General features: G+C 41.1%; 1 protein-coding gene across 4 annotated transcripts in view; it reads left to right on the plus strand.

The window, feature by feature from the left end:
• The window catches only part of LOC132975284 (Kv channel-interacting protein 2-like), a 115,293-nt gene that overhangs the window by 78,628 nt on the left and 19,945 nt on the right, over window positions 1-16,720 (plus strand). The window contains exon 1 of one of the 4 annotated variants that reach the window (XM_061039741.1): window positions 9,670-9,831. The exons of the other annotated variants lie outside the window; for them this stretch is intronic. Within the exon in view, the coding sequence (XP_060895724.1) occupies window positions 9,726-9,831 (106 nt within the window). The 5' untranslated portion in view covers window positions 9,670-9,725. Of the gene's footprint in view, window positions 1-9,669; window positions 9,832-16,720 lie in introns of those variants that run through there. 4 annotated transcript variants of the gene reach the window in all.

The following is a 16,720-nucleotide window of genomic DNA, read 5'->3' on the forward strand; positions in this document are numbered from 1 at the left end:
CCTCCTCTTTGACTTTGCAGGCTTTTAGTGTGCACTGCAGGCAGATTTGTCCTTTGGTTTAGGTTGAATCATTTGCTTTTGATTAGCTGCTGAATCAGAGGAGCAGCGGGTACACGTGCTTGTTTGCACTGTTGTCCTGACGTCCATTGAGTCATTCATTTAAATACAAAGATTTGTGCCGTGAGCCTAGCAACAGTATATGTCCTGAACCACGCTGGTGTGAGTCAGTGGGAATGATCAGTGATGAATCAGGTTTGCAGTTGGTTTCTTCCGCAGAGGACATTAAAGCAAAGATTGCTGTGAAAAAAAAAAAAAGAGTTCTTTTGTAATTCTGTGTGCATGCATTTGAGGCGTTCTGCTGCACTCTCAGAACATGTCAGCCTATGTTGGTGTTCTGCTCAAGGTCTTTTCCCAGGTCTTTTACCTGTGATGCAAATTGAAAAGTGTGACTCTTCTGTTATTACCTCATCTCCCTCGCCACACAGAGTACTCGCCCCCAAGCCAGGCTAAATATACTGTTCTATTGGAGGTTCAGCTGAGGGCTTATTCTGCTGATGAGATGTTACAGACTTGGCATCAACTCAAAACTGCTGCATGCTTTTATCAGTTCAGAGGATACAGTATGTTAAGAACATTTGAAAGTCACATTGAAAAAAAGATTTGGCACCATCTACCAGTACATTAAAGTCTGTGTGCGTGAGAGAGCTGGAGGATGAGTGTGTGTGTGTGTGTGTGTGTGTGTGTGTGTGTGTGTGTGTGTGTGTGTGTGTGTGTATTTGGGTTTGAAATACTTTGAAATGGAATGTAAATACTTTAATCTGCACTGACCTCTAGTGGAGGTTGATTGAAGTTGCACTTTTTTACTGAACTTCAAGCAGCTCCTGCGAGGGTCTGTTCATGAAAAAAGCATTCCCCACACATTTCTGAATTATGATTTGAGTAGTTCAACCTTTCCTGTCATATTTTCTCACCGGTTAAGACTCACACCTGTGTTATTTTCAAATTCTCTTTCCTCTCTTACAGTCTGGTGGTCTGACTTTCCTCCCCTCACCACCTTTCCAATTCTGTTTATTCTCTCCCCTGAAGGTTTCACCTGCTCACGCTGTAAAAATTCACAAGCGCACGCATTCTGAATCTGATTCTGGCATGAAGAATACATTATTTATGTCTCGCCCGGCACACTGGACTGTTTTTGTAAGGCTCTGTGTGCTTACAGACTCAAATTAGAAATGTCCTACATTCTTATCCCTACATCGGTAAACAGCTGCTTTTCCATTCACTGCTCTCTCACATGTTGTTTGCATACCGCCCTGGCTCACCCATGTTGCGGTTCCACATGTATTGTGTCTTCCAGTGGGGCGTGAAAGCAACATAAGCAACAAAACTAGTTTATAAGACAAACTGTCAGTGCACAAACTGTACATCAGTGGGAATATAAAGAGCCTCATCAGACAGGCCCAACAGTTTGTTGCTTTTATTTTTACCTCTACAATAGCAGCATGATCGTGAAGAGGAAAACAACACTCGCCTTATCAAAGCAGCTGGAGGATGACAACTTGTTTGTCTGAGCATATGGCGTTGAAGCATTGGATATAATATATGAATAATAGAAGAAAAGGGGCCGGGATATATCTATACGCTTTACTTCTACCTTCTCCTTTTTGGACACTTACTTTTTTGTTTGTTTGTTTATCTTGATTCAATTCTGGGTTTTAAATAAAGTATTTAATTCATTGGGGTAGAAGTACTTAGACAAGAAGCTATTTCAAAAAGTAACAATGGTCCTTTTTAGCTAATTTCACATTAAATGGTAAAGCTGTTAAAAGTGGAGTTTATTGCTTATTTATTGGGCGGCAGTAGCTCAGTCTGTAGGGACCTGGGTTGGGAACCTGGAGGCTTTATTATTAAAAATGAAACTTACAGAAAGACTTCAGACTACTTCAGTGAGTTAAAAGGGACACTATAGAAGAAGCTTAAAGAAAACAGGTGGATATAGTAGAAGTACTTTAAATATGTTTTTGAATACGGGATCAAACTACACTGTGTTTAGTAACACCCTCTAAAGGAGGGGAAACCCAGCTGTGCCACAGGTTATCTCTGAATACAACAAACACATGCATTCAGAGCGGGGCCTGTCGGGCATGTCAGCCATCACCTGTGTTTGAAATGTCTGCTTTTAACCCTGTGGGCGTCCTGAGTGGCTCTGAGGAGGGCATCGGAGGTTTTTATGCGCTCGTCCTCATGTCAATATTCCCGCTATCCTACTGGATGTTTAGGAGGAAAGGTGAGTGGCAACTTTACAGAAATAAGTTTATATTGATGTGGAAATTAAGTGGAAGGAGGAAACCAGAGGAAAAGTGTCTTTAGAGGGGACAAAGATGTCCTCTTGTTAAATATATGAATCTTGCAAGGATTAATTCTTGATGTGGAAACTGGATTGAAAGGGAAATAAACTATTTAAATTAAATTCATCTGTTTTTAGTGATTTATGAGGCACAAATGTCAAACATTTTCATATTCCGGCCTCTAAAACGTGAAGTTTTCTTCCTGTCTTTGTCGTTTATAACGAACAAAGAGGGTTTTTTTGAGTTTTAGAAAAATTGTGCAATTTGCAAAGGTTACTTAGGACTCTGGGACACTGTAATGAGCAGCAGAATGTTTTCACATTTTCATTAATCATTTTTTTTGTTCAAATAGTTCATGATAATAGTCGGACTGCTCATTAACAAGAAGCTGGGCACAGGAAAGAGTCGATCTGTATGCAGGCGTCTCAGGTTAGAAAAGAGACAAAACAACACCTAAATGCCAATTGTAATTAATGAAATGTCAAATGTGAATTAAAGCAGGAAACATGTAGCACAGATTCCCCCAAATTAAAATCAGTAACACTCTTGGTTGGACAATTTCTGATTTTTGCCCACTAGAGGTCCCAGTCTGACCCAGGAACTACAGTAATAAAAAAAAAAAAAAAAACACCCCCTGCTTCAGTTTGAATTCAAACTGACTCTTCATGTTGTTTTAAATGTGTATTGATTCTTTGGGCAGCTCACTGTTTGACATGGGGAAAATAAAGAACACTTTTGGCCCGGTAACAACCTCGTTATTGATTTCAATCAACAGGAGAACAAGTGAGATCTTAGTTATCACATTATTTGTCTCATTTCAAAGAGGACTTTCCATTCATGTGTGTGTGTGCGCGTGTGTGTGTGATTTGTGTCTTGTGTGTGTACGTCTGCTCTCTTAAGCGTGGTCATTCAGGTCTTATTGAAGCACAGATCAATAGACATGGTCTCCAATTAGCACCTTCTATGGATTAGAGAATGTAACATGCAAAGATCAATGCAGCACATAGCAGCTTCACTGTCATGTAGTTTCGACCTCCAGATGTAGAAATGTGTTTTTATGAACTCCACAGGTCTGAAAATCTGACTTAAATCGTTCTCTGCTTCTTCAAGTCACACCGTGTCTACCTGAGACGATGTGCCGAAGTTCAAATGTCACACCACTGATTCATAACATCTGCATGAGGCCTTGAGTTTGAGTCTATGAAGCCGTTCACTTTAGTTGGTCTTAAACTCATGAATGAATCAGCAGTTATGTGAACTACACTCCCCTCAGTTTAGCACCTATCAATTGACCAGCTTCCCTTCAGTGCTCCCGTCTCAGAGCATCTCTTACAGTATATTTAGCAGCAGAAGATATTTGGAAAAATCAATATCAGCCTGAGGGGAATGAGAGGGAGGAAGTAAGGTAATTTGTGTTTTGAGTTTAGAGCTGAGTGACTCTGAGTGTCTGATAACACAAAAAGGCAGTGCACAAGTTTGTGTGCAAAGATTTTTGGCTTTTGAAGGACTTCATTAGTCTGAGATGTCTCACCAGGGACCGTCAGACAGCAGCTTCTGTCACACTTTATTTTAGGGACCGTGAGAAAATCATTTGTTTTGGGAGGGAGATTTATTTTCTTCAGACAATCCCCTCCCCTTTAAAAACACCTCCCCATTAATATTTAAAGATAAAACCTCAAACTGATAGTTGCATGATGCTGGACTTGCGTTATCTTATACTTCATTTCTGGTGTATGCTAAGCTAGTTAGCAAGACATGAGCTCTTGTTTAAGATCGGCTGATTTATCAGTCGAAATCAAGTTAAAAGCAAAATATTTTAATAATTGAAGAATCCTTTCAGTGATTTTTAAACTAACAAAGTCAAAAATTGGTCACATGAAGTTAAAATGTCATTTCTGCTGCAATATTTTGGTTAGTTTGGATGATATGCTCTACTTGTTGAGATGAACTTACTAGTTCCCCAAGCCAGCTAGTTTACATGCAGGGTTTAATGTAGACTTTTTAGGGCAGAACGTACACAAAGCCGCTGCGACAGGCCACTGGAGGTTATATTCAATCATGAAATAATAACAGGTGAGAGGATATTCAAACCTCAAATTAAACTCAAGTCCTGTTTGATAGTTATTTGAGTTTTTTTGGTGAAACTTAAAACCCTTGTTGACGTTTCACAAGACAAGGCTGAAGTACCCTCCCTTGAAACCAAAACTGACCCCTCCCCCTTTTCTTATCCCCCCCCCCCCCCCCAAAAGAAAAATAATAATAATTTTTGCTTATTCCCTAAGAGCATCAGAAATCACTGAAGCAGGGTTTCATAAACACACACACAAGTCCTAAAAATAGTTACAAATTATTTGATTTTCATGCAAAGGAACAGAAATAATTATGCTGCAACTAAAGCCATATCTGAGTTTTTTAATGACCATCCAAACAAATGAGATTTGAAAAAACATTTGTAATTCTCAGGGATTAATTAAGAAACACATTTTCTGCAGATTAGAAAGCAGCACAACGCCACAACACTATAAAGGGGTTTCAATAACCGCACATTAGTTGAACCCAACAGTGTGAATGTCCAGAGACCGAAAAGCTGCCAACTGTTGGTGCAGAGATCTGAGTCAGACGTTTTAAAAGACACCTGTTGTGCCTCGCTTTATTGGACTTTCTTATTGGAGATTTAGAAAAATGTCCTCTCTTGAGAAGTGAGAGTCTTATAACAAAGTTATTCCTGCAAACATTGACACAGAAAGAAGAGCAAATATGCGAGTCTGGTTTGTGTAAATTTGCAGAAGAGTGGAGGAGAAAGTAGAGGGGAGGTGCATAGGGAGGAAGCAGAGGACACATCTGCAGGTCCAATTTTCTTTGGTGACAGCCAGAATGAGGTGAAAAATCCTCCAGGAGGCGAGATATGCTGGAGGGGTAATAAAGAAAAGGTTTCTCTGACCTTATAGTCGCTCGAGCTTTTCGGTTTGTCCTTTGTTTGTTCTGTTTCTGTCCGTCTTCTCTTTCTTCTCATTACTCCCCCCCTGCCACCGTGTCTCACGCAACAACCTGCCACACTTCATCTTCTTCTCTCCTTCCTCGCCTTTTTTCTTCTTCTGTTAAATGACGGGTCTTCAATAAACAAGTGGGCTGAGAAATAATTATGAACCTGACAAGTCCGGCTCAGATTTTACTTTCTTTACCTCTCCCTTTGTCTCGTTTGTGAGCATTTGGCTCACTATTTCTCTGTGTGCAATCAGAGCTCAACTTCAGTATATCTGGTATACATTACTGACACAGAGTGAGGAGAAATGGGTCTCCTGTGGCGTTCTGTATGTTTGCCTTTATACCGTGTATATACAGTGACGTCATGTAAGATTAGTTTTCCTGTCACCTTGTCTGACTTGTGTGTCTGTTTGTGTGCAGACATTAGGCTGACCCACATAGTCCTTGGTTGACATTTGTCTCTGTAATAAGGCGTGCTGATGTATAGCCAAGCCTGCAAATGCAAAAACAGGAATGTCAACGACTAAAAACAACAGCAGAAGAGGATGCATATGGAGCAGATGCTGCCTCTATCACCCTGTCCACACTGCAGAGAAAGAGGGAGAAAGAAAGAGAGAAAAACCGAGGCTGAGAGCAAGCAGCATCATCACACCTTTTTTTTTCCATTCCTGTTATTTTCGTAGCATTAGGCAAAGTGATACCCTCACTGGGAGCCGTGCCGTGCTGGGAGGGGCAGAACATCGGGTGATGGCAGTAATAGGCTGCGCTGTTTTTTTTGTGGATGCTTTTAGTATTCCAACCTCTCCTGATGACTGACAGAGGGGGTAATGATGTTTGAAACGGCAAATGACCAAGTTGGTCTGTGCAGGTGAAAGTTTTTTCCACTGGTAGAAGCAGTCATGTTTTTGTATGTTGTATTGAGACAAGCAAGATGTGAGGCTGAAAGACTCAAGTTTACCGACCTAAAATCGTGCAGATATCTCGATATTCAAAATCTGTAGGCAAAGTTTTTGTGTCTTTTTTTCTGTTTGTAGTTCAGGTAGTGTTGTCTGCTAGCATTCCAGTGGCCATCTGTAGTATGTAGGAAAGAGTAACCTGTACCCCACTAGCTGTTGTTTAAGGATGATTTCTCATTGTACTTATCTCAGTAAACAGCCATCTGTGTGTTAGAGCTAACAATCCGATCACAGAAGTGGTTTTCAGTCTCCAACTTGCAAAAGAAAATGCAAGTGTCCAAATCAAAATTCTCTCCTTTTTAAAAACCAGCTCTTGTGGAGCTTATTAGAAACATGCCGAGGCTTTTTAGGTCGGGTACAATCACTTCTATCAGAACCAGTTCTCTTGCCCGCTTCCATCGCTGCAACACCTGTTGGTTTGGCAAACAGAGGGGCGTACAAAGCGGCCCTGTGGGGGGGCCTTATAACCACCTACCTTCTCTGTTCCAATCAAATCCAGACCATTTTGAACCCGTTTCTAAACTTGGAAGGAGGACATACTGGCTGCTGCATTGTTCACAGTGAAGCCAGCACTTTAAAATAGCATATTTCCTGAATGTCTGATGATAAAGTAAGGTCACTTTATGATTTACTTCAGTAGATAGAGTACATATTGGTCCTTGAGTACTAAATGACAGCAGCAGTAGCTCAGTCTGTAGAGACCTTTCTTTTTAATAACCAAGTTAAGCCCAAGTCTCATACTTTATTAGCTTTATGCTCCTGCAGTTTCAAACATAACTATACTGACTAAAACTCAAGCTGCAGGCAAGCAGTGGAGGTGTGGGTGGAGATTTAGAGGTATAGAGTTTTTATCTAACCCATTTTAAGGCCTCAGGTGGTTTTTTTGTATTGAAGAAATCTTTGAATATTAGATTTTTATGAACATAGATCTGTTTAATCATTGCCAAGAGAGGAACGTTGAGAAAGTTTAAACACAGCTCCTTATTTCAGAGGAATATTGTTCAAGAAGTGAAGTCTGCTGTTTGTGAAAAGGTAAGGATGATCGAGTAACCTTGTATTTTGCCGTCAGTGTTAGTGTTTTCTCTTGTTAAGCAATTGTTGGGTAGGGCTGGCTATTTACCACAACCTCAAGATACGAGACGTATCACGACACATGTTGATTTTCGATCATGATCATCTCCTTCACTTTTGTTGAGATTCAAAAATGAAGTACAGCAAGGGCATAGCTTTAAGAGTCCTACAACTTAAAACACCTAGAATTCAGGTCCTCAGAGATCCTAGGAATAAATTGAAATATTCTCTTTATAATCCTAGAACTTTTTATACAGGCAAATACAATATTCCCTCACTGTTGGCTCTCTTTTTGGTTTTTGATGCAACAATAATATTCTGGTTTCATTTGACTTTGAGTCCACTTTATTAGCAAGAATGTCTTTGCTTTGCATCTGCGTACAAATTCACAGTGAAGCGACGAGTGGGGATTACAAAGTGCGCCTCACACTCATTAAGACGCTGCCTGAAGCCTTTGCTACCAAATGCGCTCTACGAGTGTACGTCTTCACAGCCTTAACTTTTCTTTATCAGCCCGGTTAGAAGTTGGAACATTTTGACTTACATGCGTCATTCAGTGCTGGTTGTGACGGCACACACTAGCCCTGTGGACCTAGCTGCTGTTAGCAGCTCATTAGGACGGTGTCTTCTTATGTTCAGATGGATGTAAGTCGTGTTGCTGCAGTATTTTACCTATAAGTAAGCTTGCATATTGCAGTATTGCGTATTGCAGTTCCAAATCCAACTCCCAACCTCCCATTTTGCTAAAATCCAAAATGCTTGCATATCTTTGCTTACAGTTTTGCTGACAGTGGATGGAGTTCCTCAACCACGCTTGTTTGTTTTGAATTGAAACATGCGCCGCATCGTGTTCTTTGCCTTCTACTGCCACCTGTTGGCTTCATTGTGAACTGCACCGTGTCTTTTAGAACTGCTGACACAGCATTTGCGGCCGAATTGGACCTCTGCTTCGATGCACGTATTGGCAAGAAGTACGTAAATATATATATTGACATGTCATTTTTAAAGCACGGCCCTATTGTTGTGTGCCACTTGTTTTACTAGTTTTTACATTGCATCGTGGGATACTGTGTGTCATCATTAATAAAAAATACTCCCTGCATATAGAGATGAAACTTCACAGACAAACATGACACTGCGTGAAAGCTTTTATTCAGCGACATAATGAACTCCTCTCTCAAAAACAAAACTCAATTTCAAAGAGGAATGCTTCACACTGAATAGCAGGTAAATTATGTCATGATGATGACTAAGTGGACATTTGTTTTTCATACTGTTGCCTGCTGACTGGCTACCGGCTTGGAGGCGAAGCTTTTTGTGGCTTCATCTGTAAATAAGTTAGTTCTGTATATGACCTTAAAAATAACGAATGTCTTTTATCCTTTGTAATCTCATCGTAGCTGTGCTGATAAGAATCCTTGATTTCTTCACCTGCTTTTGCAGTATGTATCAAATCATATCAATATTATCTCGTAACACAGATAACACACACACACACACACACAAATTTTGTATCTTTTGTACCATAGCCAAAATCTTGGCTCATCAAGCTCTGATAGAAACAAATTTGAAAAGTTAATGAGACATTGCATTGACCTCGAGGCGTGCGGGCTGCAGACAGATGCAGCAATCTACATACAGTGAAAACAAACATTTTATGAAATCACATGAACATAAATATATCTTATTATTAGTTCAATCTAAGTTTAAAGACCCTCCTCGTGGGATACCACATCAGGCAAATCACTAAATATAATGTCACTAGAGAGGGAGGGGATACCCCAACTCTCACCCCCTGCCTCTCCCATCCAAAAAATCTCTATAGTGTGTGTGTGTGTGTGTGTGTGTGTGTGTGTGTGTGTGTGTGTGGTTCTGGTCTGTGCATTCTCTCTCTCTCTCAGTCAGGCTCTCAATTTCCATGCCATCTCCCACTCATCCTCTCCCCCTCTCTTTATCTGCCGCCTCTCCCTCCCTCACTCCCTCTTTCCCCCTCACAACACTCGCTTCCTGACAACCACTGCCAAAGGACTAGCCGGCGCAGCACATCCCAAGTTTCCATCACTCGAGGAGGGCCTTGTTGGACGAAAGACGGGAGAGGAGAAAGGAAGCAATAAGACAACAAGCTTCTTTAGCGCAAGAGTTTTGATTACCTGGCCCCCTGTACGCAGCCTCTGGATCCAGAAGTATGGCCTCCAACAGGGGATGAGAGTTTTTTTTTAAATGTTAGAGTACTAGATTGGCTCAACGTGGATGTAAGTGAGGAAGTAATAGGACTCAGCCGGGACAACAAACTTTGCAGTTGGACAGGTCTGACCCGACCCGGCTCGGTGGCGCAGCGCTGTGCGATGACCGACACTGGTCTCCCAAGATGTTGAGTCTGGATGGCTTGGAGATGATTGCCGTGCTGGTCGTTATGGGTCTCTTCATCAAAGTGCTGGAGCAGTTTGGGATGTTTGAGCCGGTCGGAGGGGAAGGTAATGGATTTTTCTCTGAGATTTGTTGGTTTAATAACGGAAAAGTTATGGCGCGGTAAAATAAGTGAGGATTTTAAAGGTGGTTTGGGGAGGAAAAAAAGACAATTGTGTGCAAGAGCTGATACTTCCATCTGCAGTGACTGGTCCCTCTGGTCCCCGAGTGGGCATGCAGTCCTGCCTCAGGGTTTGAGTTACCAATGCAACTGTTGGCCATGCAACACTCTGTCTCTCTCTCTCTCCCTCCCTTTCTCTCTCTCTCACACACACACACACACACACACACACAGAGTAACTTTAGCCGTGTGTGAGGCCTCCCTCTGCCCCTGGGGTGTGTGCTTTTACCCTTTGATCGATAACACTATGGACAGAGTGGGTCTGAGTGCTGTGTGGAGGCACTCGTCTCACTGAGGGAATGTCAGCCTTACTTTCAGCGCTCTCATTAGCCTCTCGCCTTCGAATGGAGTCTGCACATAAAATGTGGCTCATTTCCTTTGCTGCAGGTCAAAGGTCAGTGTGGTTTGCGGTCAAGTCGGCTCAAAGGGATCTGACAAGTGTTCAGATCAAAAAGTATAACACTAATCTTTTCTTTGTTGAAGACACAGAAGGGAGATATAAACCTTTGTGGTACTTAATTTCTGAACCACCAACTCAGTTAGAAGGAGGATTTAACAGATCCTGAAAGTCATTTTATATCTATTTACTATTACTTCACTACTTACCTCTTAAAGTGTATTTATCTACCTAATTTTCCTCTCTACTTTATTTTTGGAAATTCTATCCTTTCTCCCAGACTCTTGCTATTTCATCACATTACTAAGTCTGTCTTTATATAAACGCCTGTGTGTCGTTCCATTGTCTCTCTGTCAGCCTGTTTTTATGTTTTTAACCTTAATGTACAACTAATGAAATTAAGTATTTTCTGAATACTATTGAACTTTAAACAGTGCTTGCCTCTGGGTGAAAACGTTTCTGAAAAGGTGCTCCCCCTCCTCAGATTCAGCCTCAATAGATGTGGACACTAAAGGCCTTGTTTGGCCTGTCTTATCCAGATGACCCTTCATTTATCCCCCTCAGTTTGTGTGCTTCACCTCGTTCTCACTTGCTTATCTCGTCTCTCTTCGTGACACACGAGAGATGGGATTCTTATCTCCATTTTATTTTCCTTTCCTTGGGTCATTGCCTCCCATGCCCTCCACCTTCCTTTGGGTATGTTGTATCTCTAACAAGGCCTCATGCAACATAAAACCCGCTCCTCTCTCTACTCTTTAATTCAAGCGACTACGGTGTGTGAAGGCCAGAAATGCAGTCAGGTCCCATTACACACATGAAAAACAGCCTTTTGTAATCATTTTCTCTGGAGGATCTTCTGGAGGCTGCACAATAAGAGACAGTCTCTCCGTCCCCTGATGCACCTGCTGGACTGCACCCAGTAGTCAAGGTGTGCCAACTGCCCTGTCATCCCAACAAAGTCCCCCTTGAAAACCTGTTGTCTAAGCTGTACAGTACATGCATGTACGCACAAGAATGGATATGTATGCTCCTGATACACTCTGGGCATCAGTCTATAGAATATGTTGACCATTCTGTATTGCAAATGGCCGATATAATCAGTTGAAGTGTGTGTGTGTGTGTGTGTGTGTGTGTGTGTGTGTGTGTGTGTGTGTGTGTGTGTGTGTGTGTGTGTGTGTGTGTGTGTGTGTGTGTGTGTGTGTGTGTGTGTGTGTGTGTGTGTGTGTGTGTGTGTGTGTGTGTGTGTGTGTGTGTGTGCCAACTCCCCTGTGAGTACTTTAGCTAATGAATTTTCTTTTTAATGAGGAACTTAGTCCAGATGGCAGAACTACTGTATTGCTTTTCTGCAGGATCATGTGCTCACTGGTGGGCTCAGAACCAACGCACACATTGTTGGCATTTCCTTTACTCTCTATAAAGACGTGATTGATAAGGTTGTCAAAACTTTATGTACTTTGATTCTTTTCGATACGGTGTGTTTGTAAAACGCAACAATCTCTGATATTAAAATGATCGATTAGTACCAAGGTGAAAAAACAACTTCAATTGATCTTCACTGATATTTCAACCCAAAAAATACTGAGAAATACTGATGTTTGGGAAACGGTGGCCCAGTGGTTGGTGTGCGCGCCCCATGTGGGTTCCTCCAGGCAGCGGCCCAGGTTCAAATCCGACCTGTGGCTCCTTTCCCGCATGTCATTCCCCTCCTCTCTCTCCCTGATTTCTGGCTCTGTCCACTGTCCTGTCTCTGGGATGAGGGCCCAAAATAAACCTTAAAAAAAAAAAAAAAAAAGAAAGAAATACTGATGTTGCTCAAGTCCATTTGGCGTCTTATAAATATGCAAAAGTTACGTTTATGTCTCATACAAACAAACAGAGATCAGAGGAGGTAACACTGTCAAAACTGCACAAAGGAGGCAAGACATAAACTGTTTTCCTGAAAATATTTACATGCCGCTAAAGTATTCAGGACTTTAGAAAACAACATTATTCTCCTTGATCTTACTACTAACAAACTAAAGACTTGTGTTGGCTGCATGCGTGGCTGTGTGTCTCTCATTTATAATGATCAATCCGCTGATGTGAGTCGACATGCTGGCAGTCAGTTTTAATTTCTTGTTGCGCAGTTTTTTTCCAGAGGTCTTCACTTGAGCGGGACATAAATATATAAATATTGTTAAAGTTGGAAAATACTTGTTTTCATCTCTTTTTGTGTCTTGTATTTTAGTATTTCTGTGTGGAAAAATCTTAAGATGAAACTAAACATAATGTGTTTGTCTGTTTTGCAAAGCTGACCTTCAAGCTTTAGAAGAGAAAACAAACAGATGAAATATTAATTGTGGTTGAAATGCCCTCTCCTCTTCTCTCACACTGAGTCATTTTCCAGTGAGACAGAGCGAGACAGAAGAAATAAAGAAACTGTGAGACTCCCATTACTTAAATGAGCTGTGTTGTTGACCTTGGGCTAATTAAACACACCCATGCGTGCGCGTATACTCTTGTTGTCTTGAGAGAAAGTAAAGAGGGAGAAGAGATGTCTGTGAAGCAGAGGATGCGTACAGTACGTGTGAGGTGCACTCTGGTCAGGACGTTTACGAGGCGCTGATAGATTTAAAGCTAATGGCTAATGGTCGGAGCGTGTTCTTCAGAGGTTTATGAGGTGGGAATTGTTGTGCGATGGGATGTTCTGGCATGATCCGGATGGCAGCGTGCCTGAGTCGAGAGTTTTTAACAACACAACGGATTCCTCCACATTCTGTTTGTTCTAGAAACATCTACTGTGGACGATTTGATCACTTCTGGCTACCAGTGCAAAATAAATCTCTTGGTTGCCAATAATACCTACATCAGCTTATTTTCTCCCACCTGTTCCTGTAACTGAAATCTCCTTCTTGCTGTCTCTCAGTTGGATTTACTGTATGTGTCCAATAAGGAACAAAGAAGTTTAAGATTATAGGAATGCTGCAGTCAAAGTCAAAGTCTTCTATATTGTCAAGTTTTGACCATACAGAAAAATCATTTATATCCGAACCATGTTTCAAAGTGCAATAGTGTAAAAAAAAAATACATACAAAATAGAGAAAAGTACAAAGATAACGTACAAAAAGATGTACACTCAAAACAACAGCAACAACAAATGTGCATGGACTTGAACTTTCAAGTGATTTTTTTTTTATTTTTCTTTCGTCAAAAAAGTTCAAAACCAGAGACTTTTATGTACAAAACATATTAAAGCAGGACATTCATTTATGAAGCTGTTGGATCAAGCAAACGTTTGACATTTTTGCTTCAAGGATCACCAAAGAGTTCAGTGATTATCAGAACTTTTGGGGATGACATTTCTTTCAGTTAATAGATGAAGGGTTGCAGCTCTCGTCGGCGTAGTTCTGTACTCCTCGCCACGTCGCTATAGTATGAAAGCTTTGGCTTCTTGCCATACGCTCCCTTTCTCTCTCAGCCTTTGGGTTTTGAATAAATTGAACTGGCACTTGGTTTGATGAGGTCCTGGATGTCAGGGACATGTTCCAGTGCTGCTTCATCACTTCTGAGAGCTCTATGATACTGTGATGTCTCTCCTCCATATTACCTCATTCTTGATTTAGCAGCACTATGTGAGCCATATATCAAACCAGCCTGAACAATCCAATACTATAGTATTCACACTGATGTCCCACTTTGCTCCTTCTGTTGGAATCACATTGTTTCACTGGAAATGAATCTTGTCGTTCAGGGGGCAAACAGTTGATACGGTTCAAAGTGCTTCAGGAGAATCCAGGGATATTAACTTCAGGATATTGCAAGATGGCATAGATATAAAGAGACTATAAAAGATATAAATCCTGAAATGATGCTGTTCTAGCTGTGTGAAACTGTGAAAAACCGCATTCATTCTTCCTACATCTGCTGTATCCCACATCGGCAGATAAACAATAAAACCACAATCATAAAACTCTTTCTGTTTCATCATCAAGTAATTGCAGTCATTACTCCTCCTGTAAAATAAAGAGCCTCGACTAAAGTAGTTAATATTGTGCTTGCAATATGCAGATTATATTATTGAGGGATTTAAAATGTATCTGCTCACAAACATTAAGGCAGCATGGCTCCACTATGAAAATGTTGAAGTTGCTCTTCTTCCGCAACTTCGGTGAAGATAGAAAAATCTCGTCAACTAAAGGATGGATTGTGATTAAGACGGTATACTCATTCGATGTGTCCAGAAGATTAACTCCCGTGACTTTGATTGTTGTTTACCTCGAGCCTCATCATTCAGTCAGGTTTAAGTTCATTCAGTTGAGTATTTCAACATCTTCTGAATAGGTGGTTACAAAACTTGATATTGACAATCATCATCACAAAAGGTTTTATTCTAACATGTTGGTGATCTCCAACTTTTCCCAAGGTGGCTCCATTTGGTTAAGTTTGATTTAAATATACTCAGAAATTTTTGGATAGATTACTGGTAAATCAGCTGCACAGAATAAGGCTCCTGTCCTTGTCATATTTTTTGGTGACACCCCCCCCCCGACCTAACCCTGTCATCATCAAGCAGCTCATTACTTGAGTGTATGGTTACCTTGAAACTAATGACATCACATTAGATTTACTAATGACATCACATTAGATTTACTTTTTCCTCCAAATACCGAGTTATCATTTTTAATAGCAGCTGATTCTTTATACCGGTCTGCTACCACAGTGGGAAACAACAGTAAAAAAAAAAAAACCTGATTGCCCCTTTAGCATTTACAAACTGTACACTCTCCTTTAGCATGATACTGTTGTTGTTTGTTATTTTACTAAAACAATTTACCTGAAACAAGTTAGTCAATTAGGATTTAGGGACCAGGGAAATGACTTGCATTATCACAGATACAATACTGCATTATTGGAGGAGGTCAATATCAAACTGTTATTGGTACTGGAAAAAAACTCTTATTCCCATCAACCCCAGCTGTACTTTGTGTTAAGTGCTTTTGCATCATCATTGTAGGCATGTTACCAGCATGCTCTTCGTCCTGTTAATACATATTTATGAGCATCTCTCTGTCTTTAAAGATGGGCTGAAACTATCCTGAAAGCCATTTTTGAGTTATTACATCCATCCATTATCTATACTGCTTGTCCTGTTCGGGGCCGCAGGGGAGGCTACAAAGTACACAGGATCCAAAAGCACGACTGCAGAGGAGAAATCAGGCAGGTTTATTTTCTGTCCGGTTCAGTATACAGAAAGTTCAATTAAACAGGCAAACAAATCCAAAAGGAGCAAGCAGAAGCAGGGTCAAAAAAACAAAACAAGCTAGAATCCTAGAATGGAAAACGTTAGGATGAGGTAAAACAAAAGGATAACACAAGGAACTGGCAACATGAGGGAGTAAACACGGGGATTAAAAACACAGACAGTCAGGGAATAACGAGACTCGGGTGGGTTCAATCAGGGCGGGGCATACACACAAGGCGAGACATCGAGTAACAGGATTTAGACGACAGAGACGAGGGTAAGTAACAAAATTAAAACAGGAAATGACAAAATACTGAAAACATGAACAACAAAAACCAACTCAACGTCCAGAGTGTCAGAGCTGATCGCAGCTGACATTGGTTGAAAGGTGGGGTACACCGACTGGTTGCAATGCAATCACAGAGCTGACATATAGACGGGACAAAAGTTTACGCTCAAACTCACACCTACGGGAAATTTAGGGTCGCCAAATAACCTAGCGAGCATGTCTTTGGACTGTTGGAGGAAGCCGGAGGACACAGAGGGAACCCACGCATGCACAGGGAGATCATGAGAACTCAACACAGAGAGGCGGTGCCCGACGGGGGATTCAAATCAGGAACTTTCTTGCTGTGAAGCAACATCGATAACCACTGCACCACCATGCAGCCCTGAGTTATTACATGAACTACAAATAGAATATATACGTTGTAAAGCATTACACCAGAATCTAATAAACCCATATGAGAGATGCACAAAGTTAGTTCCAAAAAGTCATAGGAGAATTCTGTTGAATACAAAATAGATGGTGCAGTTTTCTGATGTCTGCAGTGGATGTGAACGGCCTGATAAGTTTGAGAAAGTGTGTGTGTGTGTGTGTGTGTGAGTGTGTGAGTGTGTGGTTGTCTTCGGGGACACTGTAGCTTCAGCTCCATTACCGTACAACATCCTTTTGATGTATACAATGAGGCTCAGCAAATCATTTTTCCCTGCTTAAGGGGGTTGTTCGGCTATGATCAGACGTGTGTGTGTGTGTGTGTGTGTGTGTGTGTGTGTGTGTGTGTGTGTGTGTGTGTGTGTGTGTGTGTGTGTGTGTGTGTGTGTGTGTGTGTGTGTGTGTGTGTGCAGCTGTGTGTGAGTGAGGAAATTAGACAGTAT

This window comes from Labrus mixtus, chromosome 6, assembly GCF_963584025.1.
Source record: "Labrus mixtus chromosome 6, fLabMix1.1, whole genome shotgun sequence".
In the NCBI taxonomy this organism is placed as follows: Eukaryota; Metazoa; Chordata; class Actinopteri; order Labriformes; family Labridae; genus Labrus; species Labrus mixtus.